Here is an 18,098-nt window from a genome sequence, read left to right as displayed (position 1 = left end):
GTCTGACAGCGTTTTGGGATCTGGGAATGAAGTCCGCAAGCATGTCATGTTATTAAAATCTGCATTTAACATAACTGAAAAGAGAATAAGAAAAGCGACAAGATTAAGCGGTAAAAAGCGGCATTTAGCACATTAGGCTCAAACATGTAAAAATCAGATAGTAAATAAAGTCAAGTATAACAGTTATTCTAAGCTCGAATTCTTGACTTTCCAGCAGAGTCGCGAGAGCTGTCACGCCTCCTTTTTTCCACCGAAGAGGGGATATAAGGGAGTTTTTCCAATTAAAGTGACATTAATCGAAATGGGATTATTTTATTTATTTTCAGAGTCGCCGCTTGGGATATTTATTGTGGTGTCCCAAGTCACCGGTTTATTTTAAATCCCAAATCGAGGAGAATCGACTTTATTTAAAAGTCTGCGAAACCAGAAATTCTAAGATAAGGAATTCTGTTAACCCGGGAGAAGGTGTTAGGCATTCTCGGGTTCCGTGGTTCTAGCACGGTCGCTTAACTATTAATAATTGGCCTATTATCTGATTTACTACATGTTTTAAACTATTGTGCATTTTTAACTTTATAACCGCCTTTTAATTATTTTAACCGCTTTTAGGATTTATGAAATTATTTCTTGAACAAGTTACGATTGTCGTATACTTCCCGTTCTGGGACACACCGCAAACCACGCTACATGAAATGTACCAGTGATTCGCGACATGTTTATTTTATTAGTGTTCAAAGTTGTTATGATCGCGTCACATGAAATGCACACCCGATTTTGGGAATTAGGTATTATAACTATGTCACAAAAATCGTACCCATAGTCATGATGATTTAGTTTCGCGCCTAAAGCAAGCTACGATGTTCATTACTTATTTCCCTAAGCTAACTTTGAGATTTGTTGTAAGGTCACGACTTATGGAAGTAACTTTGTGGAAATAGGATAAGTTTAATCGCTAGAAATTATTTACAACTTTACACTTCTTACTACTATATCTATTGACAAGATTCGGCCCAGCCGCTCATTTATGAGTTTTGGCCAGAGAACTCATGGGCACAAAAGCCCAATAGTGCACCAAACTAAATTTTAACCTGATTTCAAAGTTGTCTTTAAAGCATATTACTCCAAACGTTAACACATGATTCGACCAAGTTGAAAAATCATTATACAAAATCATAGCTCAAAATTTTTAATAACAACCTATAAACTATCCTTATACAAATTGAGTTTGGATAAGGCTGCCGACAAAGAAATCTCCAGTAATTGTTCTGCTCAAAGCTAGATTCTATATATTCATATTCAATACACAGCAATTTCACCACTTTCACTTTTCAATTGTTTGAAACAGACACAAAATCATTTGGCTTCAAAATTCTACGATTCAGATTTAATAATCAATTACTAATTTCAGCTCAAGTAATCAATTAAAATAATCAGTCGAAGAAATAGCTAACATAGAAACGACAAGGCAATTCCGGTGATGAATTCACGAGAAACGAGGCATAATAAAACATCTAGCAAAATTACACTTAAACAGAGAATAATTCCAGTTTTAGCATTCAAGCCAAAGTGAGCGACAAACTAAAATAGATAAAAATATGTTCGGATACAGTGATGCATCTTCAAAATCAATCAGGAAATATGGCTTGAGTAACTCAAATATCTACATACCTAAATGCAGTGAAATCAGCAAAATCGGACCAAATGAAGGCCGTGGAGACTAAATACGAAGCTCAGCCAAGCAGAAATAGCAAAATCAGCAGATTCGGACAAAGAGCAGGGCCAATTTTTCAACCACAGCAATATCTAGAACCCAGAATATGAAAGAGGAAAAAACAGCAACGTCGAACAAAGATGAAGCCTGGTCTTCTATCCTCTCTTGTTGTGAAATTTTTTTTTGGATTACAGATCTAAGATTTAATTAAGAACTTCTCCTTCTTTTCAATTGGTTTCAGATGTGTATATTTTGAGGGAGTGAGGTATGTGAATCGTGAGAATGAGAGACGTTTTTATTCTTCAGAGAAAATGGGGATAGAGGTGATGGCATCGGGTTCTTAGAAGGGAGAGTTCTGTCGTCTCAAAAATGGAAAAATGAATGCAGGAGGGTTGCGCCGATACTCGCTTTTTTCAGAGAAAGGGAGGGTCTGATCCTTCTTTAGGAAATTAGGGATTATTTTTATTAATGGTAGGGAAAGGGGAAATGGGCTAGGCGGGCATTGGTATTGGAATTGGGCTGGGATTTAAAATTAATTTGGGCCATTTTAGGAATTGGCCCAATTTTAAAAGAAACAAGACCAAAAATATGTTCTTCCTATTTTCCTTTTCTATATTTTTTCCTTTTTCTTTTCTTTAATCAATTAAAATCCTAAATCAATCTATTTTTGTAGAAATTAACATTCTTTATTTATTTTTAACATTAAAACAACTAATTAACTTAAAACTAAAGAAAAATACTAATTTTAAAGACTAAAATCTGAATATGCAAAAATGACCATTTTTATTTTTATTTTTACTTAATAAAATTATTCCTACATGCAAATTGAACCTAAGATGGCATGAAATTAAAACGTGACAATTTTTATGATTTTTTTATGATTTTAAAATATTACAAATGCATGGAATGCAACTAAATAAAGAAAAACTCCTAAAAATCAATTAATGTTATTTTTGATCTATTTTTAGGAGTTATTTTCATGTAGGGCAAAAATTAGGTGCTCACATATACAATTTAGGGGAAGGTCGGATAAATGAACCCCACATAGAAGAATATAGGAAAAAAATATAAAATTGGTCGATCGGTTGAAACTAATTGCATTCGCTAGCCCAAAAACATATAAAATATGTATATTTTTTGTATATGATACACATATATACAAAAAAAAAATATTTTGTCGGCTATTATTTTTAGGAGCGGCTAAAATATACATTTCTCGAAGAATGTACCAACTTCTCTCGTGCCAAAAGATACATTTCCAACAATAAAAGAAACTCTCTTCAGCATGCAGGAAGAATACCACAAAGTTACCCAAAGAAACTTCTGCGGGAAAAATTGTTCAATAGGAAACTGCAAATTTTGAACTTCAGGTTTCCTATTGTGGGAGTTTTTCTCATGTTTATTTATTGCACAAAAAAACTATGTAGAGTAAATAAAAAGGTTTACTAAAAAAGGAATGGGAATAAGTTAAGGAATATATAATCTGAAAGAAAACAAAGAAAGCAATTCAAGAAAGTTCTCTTTGAGGAATTTTCTGTGTATATATACACTACAAACTTCATCCTATCCATCAACAAGAACAAAGAACGAAGGATAAAAGGAAATATAACATAATAACAAAAAGGAAAGAAAGAAACACAGGAAATGAATTCAAAGGGAGCTTCAGCTGCTACACCAACTCAAATATATGAAGATTTTGTGCCAACATCAAAACTGGTTCAAGAAGAACTCTCTGACACTCTTCACCTTAATATTCCAGGTGCTATTCTTTACTCATATTATCTGTTTCCTCCTCCCACCACTGACGGATTAACAGCCTCTCTACCGGATCCCACTCGTGGGAACACATTGGATATGTTGTTGTGGATTCAGTATATTATATTGCATCTAACTCGCACTATATATATATATATATATATATGCAAGTGCTCGCCCATGTGAGAAACATGTTGGCACATATATAAAGAGTAAACAAACTGACGTAAAATCTGGATTCACCACTGCCTCCCGCCAAAGTGGTGCTGCAATACATTTGCGACAGAATGATTTAGACTGATCCAGTATTTAAAAGCAGTGGGTGAACCTCTCAATATATATTGATACTTTAAATAAAAAATTCCTTAAAATTTCTACAGAACATATATACAGATGACTCCATCTAGTGCATAGTATATGTTGGATTCCCCGCTGGTGATTAACCTTACAACATGATGAGAAATTACAGGGATTCTATAAAATGAAAATTTTGCTATACTGCTATATGAGATTTTTTCCGCTATGCTCAGAATACCCCCACTGGTGATTAACCTTACAACATGATGAGAAATTACAGGGATTCTATAAAATGAAAATTTTGCTATACTGCTATATGAGATTTTTTCCGCTATGCTCAGAATACCCCGACTGGTGATTAACCTTACAACATGATGAGAAATTACAGGGATTCTATAAAATGAAAATTTTGCTATACTGCTATATGAGATTTTTTCCGCTATGCTCAGAATACTGTTAATAATTCTCAAGAAAATGAAAAGTTCATAATCGGATGAAGATGGCGTATCTCACAGTAACTTATTCCATGCCTTATGTCAACTAAGATATCTGAGTAGTCATGTATCCACATCAGGCGCGACTGTTGTTATTTTCTCAATAATTTTCATAGTTAACCTTAAAGATTGAAATTCTATCTTCTGGAACATATTGATTTCATATATGATAACACACTGATCGAGATTGAAATCATCAGGTTTCAAGAAGGAACAGGTGAGGGTTCAACTGACCAGAACGGGAATTCTGAAGATCAGCGGAGAAAGGCTGATTGGGCAGAATAAATGGCAGAGGTTTCAGAAGGACTTTCCTGTTGCAGAAAATTGTGACAAAAGTAAAATCAGTGCAAAGTTTGAAAATGGCATTCTTCATGTTAAACAGCCAAAACTGATAACTTCAACACTGAAAAATGATAAGGAATTGCCAGCCTCAGAAGCTGAGAACACCCCTGCTAAAAGACAGAAGACCTCTTTACGAGATGAATTTACTAAGCAGGATAATGCTGATATTAATAACTCTGCTAAAGAGCCAGCAAAAGAAGAACGAAACAACACTAGTCCTAAAACCACTGAGCAAACAGAGGCTAGAAATCTTGAAGAAAAATCACCAGCAGATAAAAGTAGTTCAAGTAGTTCTTACAGTGAATCTGAAAGTGATGAATCGTCTGATGATTCGACGCATGATGAGACAACCGGAAACGCTAGCTGTTTCGCTGCAAACCTGAAGAAGCCAAGGAAAATGATGAAAATGACTCTTGTTGCTCTGTTGATTCTTGGTATTGGGATCTATGTCGCCAACATGATGAAGTCTGCGAACGAAGCTGAAGAAATGGATCTAGTTTTTCTGTAGCCCAAAATTGGTTGGGATATTTGCATTTCCTCCCAGCTGACTGTGAATAGAATAACTATTCAATTTCTAAACTGTAATCAATCAATTTGTTTGAATAAATCATAAGTGCTAACGAGGTGAAATGGTCTGCATCTCATGTGTGCTTTCTAAAGGGGCGAGCAAATGACCAAATCCAAGTCCTAATCGCTCATTTAACTCGACAGATAAAGCAGAAAAGGTGACTGTAAAAGGGAAATGGGATCAGGAAGCAGAGTATCTGCATCTGAGGTCTCTAACCATCTAGCAGCAGTTAAAGATATGACAAGAAGAACTCGGGCAGTTCCAGTTAGTCAACTAAAATATGACAAGAACTTACCCGGCTAAGTTCATATTAATACAACTTAACTTCCAAACAACTTCAATGTTTCAGAAAATAAATTATAAAAATACCTTAAATAGATGATAGCTATAATCATCCTTGCCAGCCTCTGTGTTCAAGAGGACACTAAACGTAAGTAACATGCCTCTGCAGTCTTCGTCATGGTAGAATTTGCATTCGGGATGATAGATGAATCGGATGGTGTCATTGCAACTGATGATATAGTTAGGCAAATGGCACAATGATTCCACTGCAGAAGGTGGCTTCTCATTTACATTGAAGATGCATCAACCTTTTCAGCACCTTGGACTGTGGAGATGGATATTTAGAGTGAGCCATCTCTTCTTCATCTTCCAAAGGTATGAATACTTAGTTGCATCAGAACCGGTAATAATAAGCCAATCACATTAGTTGGAACGGGTACATGGTGAAAAATACGAGACGGATCTCTGGATTGTTCTTGACAGCCAGAAATGAACAGAGTGAATCCATGCAAGGTTCAATTTTGATAAGTTCACCTTCCAATTCCGAGAAAACAGTTGAAGGATCATCGGTAAGGAAGGATTTGCCTGAAATGGGAAAAGATGTCAATTTACTGTACATAAGTGAAATTTTCAAAGTCATCCAACAGCATTAAAATGTCATTGTTTGTTAATCTCAAGACAAACATCTATTAGCTTGAACAAAGTCTCCTTAACATCGATTTGGCTTGTGTAAAGAAGGCGGAAGAGAATACGAACATTTTGTTAAAGCCATATAAGCAACCTCGGCAGCATAATACCTGAAGACTAGTAAAGAGCACTGAAATGCTATTCCTAGACTTACAATGTATCCTGAATGAATGTAAATCCGAGATCAAGTAGAAAGCTTCCCAGGACTTTCTAAACGGCAAACCCTCTCTTGACATTAATGCAGCCTTCTCAAGATCTTCAACCTCATCGTTAATAGCCAAAACAATTTGATAACAAGTCTAAAATCTGAAAAGCAATAAAACATCAGTCAACATAGATGTGTGTGATGCCAAATGGGGGAAAGAAAAGCGTTGAAGCTTAAGAATACAAACCTCGGTTTGTCATCTCAGTTTAAAATGGTAACACAGACTGTAAGCATTCCCTTCATTGGGTGCTTGCTCATGCTTTGTGCAGTGAAGACCAGAACACAGTCATTTGTTTTGTGCGACTGACATCCATAATGCGAGGCTTAACATCGCATCCATAACATTAAACCCATTCTTCCGCTGTAAAAGCTTCTCCTGGAGTTTGACTACTTTGCTGATTTCCTCTGTAAAAGGAATAACTGCACTAGTATATAGCGAACTTGTTAGCCTTGTATTCTAGTCGAAATTTTCTCATCTCTAAAGTCGCATTGTATTCTAGTCGAAAGTTTTCTAATCTGTAAAGCCACATTATATTCTAGTCGAAGTTTTCTTAGCTCTAAAGTCGGAGAAGAGTATTGTTTCCTGGAGAAGAATATACCAGCCATGCTTCACTCCGTCATGGAGAAAGAAGCTTCTCATCTGATAGGAAGCTGTTATTGATTCTCAAAATGATAGAAAATGATACGACTGCTAAACACCATTGAAAAAACTATTCTTAGACTTTTGATGTGTATAGAAAAGAAAACTCACATCATTTCTCATATTAAGAGTGAAATAAAATATGATATCCAAGATAAAGTAGAGTGGCATAACAATCAAACATTAGAACCGATGTACCTCCTCAACAAGCTTACTTGGATGTTCTAACTGCCATTCTTTCACCTTCTGCATTTCCATTAGATGTGATTTTCTTTGCAGAGGTAAAGGAAATTACATCATAATGGTAAATATAGCTGAATAAACCAAGTGAAATAAATATTCACTTATTACTTCCCGAGTGAAATTGTGGTATCATCCCCACTTGTGGGAATTCACTGGGTTTGTTGTTGTTGTTGAGTGAGTGAAACTGTGGTATCATGTTAAACAAAGAAGGATCCTCGGCGATAAGGTGTATAAGTAACTTTGCTGTAGCTGCATCAAATGAGAAGCCCCTTCCAGTCATTTCCTTCAAAAGAGTTGTCATTTCACTAGTTCTGCGAAACTTGAGAAATCCTCGAACAATAATATTGTACGTGGCATTATCTGGAGAACAACCATTATCTTCCATTTTTTTAAGCATATCTTTAGCTTCATCTAACAACCCTTCTAGACAAAACCCATTTATTATCATATTGTAAGTTATCACATTGGGAGACAATCCAATTAAAGAAAGCTTCACAAAAATAGCACGAGCTTCGTCGACCTTACCATTTCTACATAATCCGTCAATTACAATACCGTAAAGTTCAATATCAGTATATTCTTTCTTTCTTTCCAACTCATGAAAAAGCAATAAAGCTTTCTCAACACGCCCATTCAGAAAATAACCACCAAGCAAATGCCATTAGTGCATATATTAGGTTTGAGCCCTGTAGATAGCATCTCAGCAAAGAATTTATCGGCAAAGTCAGTTCTTCCAACTTCAAATAGACCTTGCAAGATAGTACTATATGTAACAATGTTAGGTTTCGGTCCATTTCGAGAAATTACACGAAACAAATGCATGGCTTCATCCAATTTCTTTTTCTTACAGTATCCATTAATTAATATGTTATAGCTAATAATGGTAGGCTCAATGCTCTTATCTATCATAGAATCGAAAAGTCTCCTTGCTCTATCCATTTGACCGCGCAAGCAATATCCATCAATTATCACATTGTAGGTGACCACATTAGGCTCTACGCCTTTTTCAATCATGTGTCTCATTACCTCCTCAGCATCTTCAACTTTCCCTTCTTTGCATAATCCATCTGTTACAATGGCCAAAGTGCGCACATTTGGATAAATATTAAGATTTACCATTTCAAAGAACAAAGGCCTAACCTTTTCCCACTTACCAAACTTACAGAGACCATCAATCAATGAATTATATGTGACAATGTCTAGAGGAATGCCTTTTTGTTTCATCTCTTCAAAAAGGCTAATTGCGGCATCTAACATTCTATCTTTGCATAGGGCATCTATAACAATGTTATAGATGTATTCATTGGGCTTAGTGCTTCCTTGTTCCATTACCCGTAGCAAATCAAAAGTTTTTTGAGTATGGCCACTTTTGCTAAGCCCATTCATGACTGTGGAATACATGAATTCATTCGGCTCACAAATATTCTCTCTCACCAACTTTTTGAACAAGTTAATTGCATCTTTTATCTTATTTTCCGCAAAGAGTCCCCTTAGTAAGGTGCTAAAGGTGACAACATTAAATGAAATGCCATTCTTCAAGTAAATGGCTAACACCGAAAATCCGCAATCAGAACGATGCATTAGGCAATAACTGTTAATCACAATACACAAGATGTAATCACTAATTGGGATATCAGATTTCAGCATTTGTCGAAAAAGGGAAACAACAGCAGCATAATGCTTCATATTTACCATAGTCTTTAATAATTTAGAGAAGCTAAAAACAGAAGGAAGAGGCTGCGTCCTAACCATTCGACGAAAGAGACTCAGAGCATCATCTAAACACTTGACATTCTCAATATTGCTATGAGGTGAAGAATAATATCTGATTGCAATTGCCGAAGCAGAATGGGAATTAGCAAAGAAGGAGATAAAGCTGGGAATAATACCATTGGAAGAGCAACGAAGCAGAGAAATTCTCGTCATCTGATTGCAATTGCTGAAGAGAAATTCTGTTTGCACTTTGCCCTAATTTGTTTGTGCTACGGATGAAATACAGCCAAGTAAATTTCTTGTTCACGTGACATTTTCTTAAAATAAACCTTTATTTCATTAATTTTTGAATTTAATATTATTTGTTTGTAATCGACTTTTTCAGGCTGAATTTGTGAAAAAACTTGGCCATTATTTAGGTTGAATTTCTTTTAAGCTAAAAGTAATAGAGGCTGAAAGCCAATCGTTTTATAGAATTGGCACAAAAGAAATAGAAAAAATACGTAAAAGGTGTTTGGCTAAGTTTATAAGCTGGTCAAACTAGTTTATAAGTACTTTTCGGCTTATCTACGTCTTTGGTAAAATTAAAAGTGCTTATAATCCAAGTACTTATAAGTCAAAAATAAGCCAAAAGCCATAAGCTGGTCACCCCCAACTTATTAATTTTTAGCTTATAAGCACTTTAAGTTTAACCAAGATTTTTACTATTTTATCCTTAAAATATTTTTTTTTAGAACAAAACTCCTACATCCATACTCACTGCCTCAGTATTTAACCTAAACNTTAGGTTTATTTTTTACGGAGAAACTTTTGTCAATTTATTAATTATTATAACTTATGATTATATGTTTATCATAAAATAAATTATATTTATCATAAAAATTATCTTATCTAAGCACAGTTGCATTTAAAATAAAATGACAAATAAAATATTTTGTATTTGAATCGATCTGGAACCTAAAATTTTGAAGAAATTACGCCCTTATAAATGTAAACAGTTCTAAGGTTATATAAGTCATTTTACAGAAAGGGAGCTTATCATCACTTTTTTATCAAATACTGCAGCAACTTATTTTTCAGCACTTGTACCCAAACATGTAACTGCTTATTTATTAAATCAATTTGAGCCCTTAAAAGTGCTTTTTAGCACCTAATGCTTATCAGCTACTTCAAATCAGCTAATCCAAACGGACTCGTAGTTTTAAAACAAATTATGATTGCATTTGAAGAAGAAATACAAAAATATAAAGTCGATACTCCATTATTTGGATAAAAAAAAATAATTGGCTAGAATAACATAACTCTAGCAACTTTTTTCTCTTCAGATTTGACCTCAGAAAAGGAGAAGTATTACATCTAAATAGCAAGAAATACACAGTTGAAACTCCATAATTTTAGCTAAGAAAAGTGATTCGGCTAAAAATAATAAATTCTAACTTAATTTTTATAGATTTGGCACGACAAAATAAGAAATATTCAATGAAAAAAGGTAGCCATAACATCTAAAGATGAATAAAGGTAAATGCACAGTTGGTACTTTATTATTTTGGTTAAAAAAAATTTTATTTGGCTAAATTTAATGGAGTTAAGTTTTTCTAAGAACCCTTAACACAATATACTTCACTTATGAAAGTACATATAGAACACATCAATTAATTACCCACATATCTATTTAGTCAGAAAACAATAACTATCATATAAACTTGCCCCCTAATTAAAGGAAATTATCTATATGAAGCAAATCCACTCCATCCATTTTTAACTTTGGACCATAATTTTAAAAAAAAAATCCATTATACAAAGTCTTTTATTATGGGAACCTTAATTGTTATTTTCTTTTATACAATAAACAATTATTCAGTAAACTATTCATTGTATACTATTATATATAGCATGTAAATATTACAAGTAAAATAAAATATAAACAATAAATAAAAATAAAGATATATTTGGTTTAAAAACTATATTCCAAATTAGAATATTCTGGTATATTTGGCTTGAATACTGTATTTTAAATTAGAATATCATGTGTATTTAGTTTAAGTATTGTTTTCTTTATTAGAATATTTTGGTATATTGGTTGGAATTATGTATTCTTCATTAAATTATTATAATTTGATATGTTCGGTTTGAATATTGTATTCCAAATTAAAATATAATATACTATTATATATAACATGTTAATATTACAAGTAAAATAAAATATACACAACAAATAATGTAACGACCCGATCGGTCGTCTTGTGTAATTGCACCCCGTTAACCCTTTTATTGCTTCATATATGTGAGTTTATGCTTTTATGACTTGCGGGGTTGGTTAATTTCATTCGGGGAAGCTTTCGGGTTGATTTAGACCCTTAATTCTAGACTTAGAAGTCTAAATTTGAAAATGTTGACCAAACTTTGACTTTTGTGAAAACGATTCCATAACTGTATTTTTATGACTCCGATAGCTTCGTATCGTGATTTCGGACTTGGATGTATGCCCGAAATTGATTTTGGAAGTCCGTAGGTTGATTTATGTTGATTTGCCGAAATTTGGCAATTTTAAGTTGAAAGTTCGACCGTAGGTCTACTTTTAGCTATCGAGCTCGGAATTGGATTTTAGGACTTGGAATAGGTTCGTTATGGTATTTAGAACTTGTCTGCAAAATTTGGCATCGTTCGGAGTTGATTCGATAGGATTCGGATGCTTAGTTGAAATTTTAGAAGTTCTTAAAAATCTCTTTGAAAGTCGTGTGTTTTAGAGTTTAGTTCGTAGTTTTAGATGTTAATTTTGTGTTTTGATCGCTCGAACGAGTTTGTATGATGTTTTTAGACTTGAATGAATATTTGGTTTGAAGCCTCGAGTGCTCGGGTGAGTTTCGGACGCTTAGGGAGTGTTGATGGGATTGAAGTTTGTTGTTTTTTTCTACATGCCTCTGATCTCGCATTTGCGAGATTTTCGTACGCATTGCGAAGTGCCCAAGCCTGCTGGTTTCGCATTTGATAACTCTTCTGGGATGGACTAGGATCGCAATTGCGATGATTTTGTCGCAAATGCGAAGGCAACAGTGATTGCAAATGCGATCCAACCTTGCATTTGCGAAGAGTCCCTTAAGCTTTCAGTGCTGCAATTGCGAGGCTTTGTTCGCAATGGCGAGGGTTCGCATGTCGCAATTGTGATGTCTGCAACGGATCAAATAGTTGGGAGATGGGATTTTTGAGTTCATTCTCTCATTTTTGAACCCTAGACTCGGTAGGAGACGACTAGGAGAGGGGATTTTCACCTACAAACCTTGGGTAAGTGATCCTAATCTATTTCTAATCATATTCCATCAACTTATCTTAGATTTTAATATCAAAATCACGTGAATCAAAGTAGAATTTATGAAACTTTGTTAAGTTTTTAAAAAAATAAGAAATTGAGTTTTGAGACTCGATTTGGACTGGGATTTTGAAACTAATCACATATATAAACTCGTGGGGTCATGGGTAGACGAAATCTACCATTGGACCCGGATTTTGACCGAGGCGATCCCCGGGTTGACTTTTGTTGACTTTTTGAGAAAAGTGTAAAAGTCTTAACTTTATCTATTGCAATTGAATTCTCTAGCATTGTTTGATGTTACCGAGTCGATTTTGGTTAGATTTGAGCCGTGTAGAGACGGACTTTAAGGGAAAAGCTATTTCCGAGTTGTGAATTGGCCTATTCAAGGTAAGTGTCTTACCTAACTTCGTGTCGGGGAACTACCCCTTAGGATTTTATATTGTTTGATTAAATTATGCTACGTGAAGTCCGTGTACGCAAGGTGACGAGTGGGTACACGGATTGTACGTAGTATTTGACTAGCTTAGGCTATTTAGACTAATGCCTTATTATGTTCTAAACCCTCATAGTCAAATTATCCTTAATTGTGTTATAATATCCTTAAATGCCTTAGTTGACTTGTTTAGTATTTGTTCTACTTCCTACGTGCTAAATTACTTCCATGCTCTAGTTGAACTGGTTGTCTTCTTTATTGTCACATGCTATTTCTTCATTGTTAATTATCATTGTTGAAGTAATTGTTCATGTTATCCCATTACTTGCTGAATTCCATTATTTGAGGCTCATTGTTGAATATTATCTCTTTACTGTGAAGTTAGTCTTTTCTAATATTGTAGTTATACATTGTTTCTCTCATTGTCGAGTTATTGGTGTGGAAGTTGCGGAAGTCGTTAATACGTTGAGGCGATGTTGGTTATTGTTGAAACATCTATCTTGTTGAGCACTTTCCATTCATTGTTGTTGTTGGCAAGTTGTGACATATGGGAACATGTGGTGCGAATTGTTATTGTGATACGATATTGATGTGCATGCGGCGGTATAGGCTTGGGTTGATATGCATGCGGCGGTATAAGGTGGGACTTATGTGCGTGTTGCTTGTAGGGGAACTACGTGAAGCCACGCGGCATCATAAGGTGGGCTAAATTGCGTGTAGCTATTTCGGAAAAACAATTTTCAAAACCTATTTTTCAAATGTAAGGCTCACGTGGCGGTATAAATAAAGATTGTGATTGAAATTGAGAAAAGTGAATACGAGGCAGTACCTCAGTTGTGATTTTTGATTATGCGAGACGATACCTCGGTTTTGATTTCATTATACACGAGGCAGTACCTCGATGTGATTCTTGTTGTTTATTTCACGTTGCAAAGTGTTCTGGTGGAAAATATATCTGTTGTTTTATTCTTTATTGTACATTTAGTTGTTGTCCGTACATGACCATTATAGTCCTTTAGTTGCTTCTTTTTGTTATTTCTACTGTTGATTTTCTGATATTAGATCGTGCTATCATCTTGTTCCATATTAGTTACTTCTTGCATCCATTTTATATTCGTATTTTATTTTTGTATTGTTTTATTGTATCCTAGTAGGTGTCTCGACCTGGCCTCGTCATTACTCTACTGAGATTAGGCTTGACATTTACTCGGTATTGTTGTGATGCTATGCTTCAGCACATCTTTTTGTGCACATCCAGGTACGTCAGCTCGTGCCGGTCGGTAGAGATTTCCTGCTAGCTGCTTTTACCGGAGACTTCAAGGTATGCTTGTTCGGCGTCCGCAGGCCTCGGAGTCACCTTCCCTTATTTTCATTACTGTTGTATTTCTGTTTTGGACAGTGATGTAGTAGTACTCTAGTTGCATTCTATAGAGCTTATGACTCAGTACCACCGGTTTTGGCGTGTGAAATTTTGAGATTCCGCTTTTGGAGGATTTTTATCTGTTGTTCAGTTATTTTCCGCAAATTTGTAAATTCGTATCTGTTTAGTTTTCATTATTGTTAGGCTTACCTAGTCGTGGAGACTAGGTGCCATCACGACATCCTACGGAGGAAAATTGGGGTCGTGACAAATAAAAATAAAGATATATTTTGTTTGAATACTATATTCCAAATTAGAATATTGTGGTATGTTTGATTTAAGTATGTAATGTTTCGAATATGTATTTTGAATTAGAATACTATGGCGTGTTTGGTTTAAATATTGTATTCTTTATTAGAATATTTTGGTATGTTGGTTTGAATTATATATTCTTCATTAAACTATTGTGATTTGGTATATTTGGTTTGAATATTGTATTCCAAAATAGAATATTGTGGTATGTTTGATTTGAATACTATATTCAAAATTAGAATATTGTGGTATGTTTGATTTGGATATGTATTCTAAATTTGAATATTGTGGTATGTTCGATTTGAATATTGTATTTCACTTTAGAATATTGTACTAGTTTGTTTGATTTGAATATTGTATTTTTCACTATGTTATTGTGGTGTATTGATGTAAATAGTAGTATATTTTAATATTTTATTTTAGTTAAGATATTGTATCCCAGATTAGAATATTTTCACCTTATATTAGCGTTTCTTTTGATTACATAGATAGAAGAGAAGAAAAAAACGATGAAGCACTTGATAGAGAAATTATTGGGGTTTGGACTTTTGGGTTGTAAGGTATAATCCCTATTCCTTAAAACGTGGGATGAGAGTGCTTTAAGGGATTTATTAAGTTGGACTGAGAGACAATTTAGTACCTAAAAGGTAAAATCTGTTTAATGATATATAATGACATTAACATTATTTAAAGTAAATAAAGTTTTATAAAGTAGATATACAAAGTAAAATAAATATTTTAAATGTATATGAAATTAATTGGTGTTTCCAATGGGCATACTGCGTAAATTTGGATTCAAAGGGAGCTGGTTCAACAAGAACACTTTGACAGTACTCTTCTTCTTAATCTTCCAGGTGCTCTTCTTCTTTTTATTTTTTTATTTTTTTTGGGTTTCCCATCTGGTTTCCGATACTCGCATTGGAGCTCGACTATATCCGGATTCGCGCCGGGTAGCGCCCCATTCGGAAGATAGCACTCTCTACCAAGAATTTTTTCATATCCAGGGCTCGAACTCGAGACCTCTGATTAAAGGAGGAGTAATCCCATTCACTGCACCACATCCTTTGGTGATCAGGTGCTCTTCTTTTAGTTATTCCTGTCATTAATAAGAATTTATTATTATATATAATAATGGAAGACTCATAAAATTGAATCCAACTTGCTTGAAATTGCGGTATAGTTATTATAGTCGTCGTTGATTAATTGTTTCCTTCCTCCTCTTGCCAACACGGTGCATGCAATGGTTTGTTTTTTTTTTTTAAGATGGAAAGTAATTTATAAATGATTCACCTATGAGCTAAAACTTGATACTTAGAGGAGGAAGTAGAAAGAAATCTTTATCTGCCCATGCAACTACAGGAAATTCATTGCAAAATCAATAGAATTTATTTGATTTTTCCTACAAAAATTCATATCGTATGAATCTGCCCATGCAACTAAATTACAACATAACGAGAAATTACAGGAACTCTTTAAAATAAAAATTTTGTTGAACTGCAAGATGATATTTTTTTCACTATCCTTAAATCTGTTAAGTTGATTAATACAGAATTTTAATTCTTAATTGATTCAAAGACAAAATAATTTGTATTTTAATTCACTTTCAATTTAACCTGATTATCTAAGATAATTTTATATAAGTTACTACCCTAATGGTACCTACGTGTATAGTGTCACGTGCCAAAAAATGAATAAGCTCATAGTTATTGGTTGTGTATGCACTATTGAGGATTTATAACTGCAATAGTATTACTTTACTCAAAAAGACAATCTACGCCAAATTGAATTTGTGCACAGTGACATCGATTTTTTTAGTTTTACTTTTAACAATTCACTCATCATACTGCCCTCGAAAATGAATTGCAAAGTATAGCCAAAATAACGATTTATAAGTAATTTAATTTCAGCAAATCAAAAGATTTCTTCTCTAAGAACTGCACCCCTCATGATCGGAATTTTGTCCTCACATCTTTCAACATGCACGAGCAGGGGCGGATTTAGGGGGCGCAAGGGTGTTCACCCGAACACTCTTCGCCGAAAAATTACACAGTATATATAAGGCAAAATTTGGTTTTTACCTCTATATATTAAGTTTTGAACATCCTTAACACAATCCAAAAGTGTAGTTTAGTGGTCAAGGGGGTTCAACATCTACATAAGATCATGGGTTCAATTCCCACAAGCTACAAAAAAACTTTTTTTGAACCCCCTTCGTGGAGATCCTGCATCCGCCACTGTGCACGAGAGAACTTTAATTAACTCCACTCTTAATAACTTGCCTAACCACGTAATGCAACAGAAATTTTCATAAAGCACTATCTTTTAGTGGTAATTAGCTATCTATAGATACCATTTGCTATATTACGGATTGTAAATACGTTTTCTGTTGTTATAAGATGTATTAGATGTATTTAAGCTACTATATTCATGAATACAGTAGCAAAAATAGGCGTGAATCAGGGAAGTCCAGCTAATCAGTTGTTGTATTCGAGTGTATTTGACTGTATTCATGGCGTGAAACATGGGATTACAGCTGGACAGATTATTGTATTCGATTGTATTCACGGCATGAAACAGGGGATTACACTGTTTTTAAACAGAAAGTGAATCAATTAACATAATAGACTCCTAATATAACTCAACAAACTCAATTATAACACACAAATTTTGTATTTCCAGTTATAAAAGATATTCTCAACCGAAAAATACCCAAAAAAAATAGCAATCTTCAGAAAAATTATATAATACATCTGAATACATAAATTATATTAATTAAAAAAAAAAACATATGAATACATTCATGGCATATAGTGAGACAGTGAATACAATGAAATACATAGAATACAGCGGGATACATTGAAATACAATGAAAAAAAGATAGTGAATACAATGAAATACATCGAGATACATTGAATTACAATGAAAAAAAAGACAACTGAAAAACATGAAAATACAGCGTGATACGTTGAAATACATTGAAATATATTAACAGAAAATCAAGTTGCTCAGCCCCAAACTCGTTCGTATTTGTTCAAGAACAAACCCTAATTTTCGGCGAATCCGCCGTCAAGCAAAAACCCTCAACTCTTTTGCCTTTCTCTCTCTCTTTCTCTTCACCGAATATCCCTGTAACTCATTAGAACAAATGAAAAGAATGGAAAAACCCTAGCACACAACTAGAAATCAGAGGCGCCGCACGATATAGACATAGTAATTCACGTTATTCACCGACACCACCAAAAACACATCCGGATATCTTGGTAGTCTTGTTTGGGTTAAGTCTTCAAGCAACAGAAGAAACAAGAAGTGACTTGATGGATCCGTCTCCCATCTCCTCCCCTCCTCCATCATGTGTGTCTAGTCCATTAATTGACTCCTCAGTTCATCGTACAACTTCAAATTCTCACTTCAAATACAGAAATACTAGCCTTAATAAAGTTGATGTCGGTTGAATAACGTGAAGGGCATGTATCAAAGTAGAGAGAGAAAGAAAATAGTGTAACTGAATAGCGTATTTAGTGGCTTAGGGGTAGGAGGTAACCAAAATTAGATATTTTGCTATAAACATTAAAAGGTATCTATAGAATATAATTTTTTTAAATGGTATTTATTTAAAATAAATAAGGTGTTAACCTTTGCTATAGGAGGTAAAAATTCTTATTTTATACCACAAGGGTCCGCAACCCACTCGTAGTTCTTTATTTGGACAAACCTCCTTAGCGAGTGGCAACTCTTTCAGAAAGGAC

General features: G+C 34.2%; 1 protein-coding gene and 1 pseudogene across 1 annotated transcript; one reads left to right on the top strand and one right to left on the bottom strand.

The window, feature by feature from the left end:
- Positions 3,156–5,107, top strand: LOC109239261 (inactive protein RESTRICTED TEV MOVEMENT 2-like). Its single transcript, XM_019405810.1, has 2 exons — positions 3,156–3,470; positions 4,458–5,107. Exons 1-2 carry the CDS (start codon positions 3,356–3,358, stop codon positions 5,105–5,107), a joined length of 765 nt encoding a protein of 254 aa, XP_019261355.1. The 5' UTR covers positions 3,156–3,355.
- Positions 3,357–9,228, bottom strand: LOC109231570 (annotated as a pseudogene).

The sequence above is a fragment of the Nicotiana attenuata genome, chromosome 1, assembly GCF_001879085.1.
Source record: "Nicotiana attenuata strain UT chromosome 1, NIATTr2, whole genome shotgun sequence".
Classification (NCBI taxonomy): Eukaryota; Viridiplantae; Streptophyta; class Magnoliopsida; order Solanales; family Solanaceae; genus Nicotiana; species Nicotiana attenuata.
Note: the sequence above shows the minus strand (reverse complement) of the source record. Positions and strands in the feature narration are given on the sequence as shown.

Coding starts and splice junctions, on each gene's coding strand:
- LOC109239261 (XM_019405810.1), top strand. CDS start 3,356: ATGAATTCAAAGGGAGCTTCAGCTGCTACACCAACTCAAATATATGAA. Junction 3,471..4,457: donor TCTTCACCTTAATATTCCAG/GTGCTATTCTTT, acceptor TGAAATCATCAG/GTTTCAAGAAGGAACAGGTG.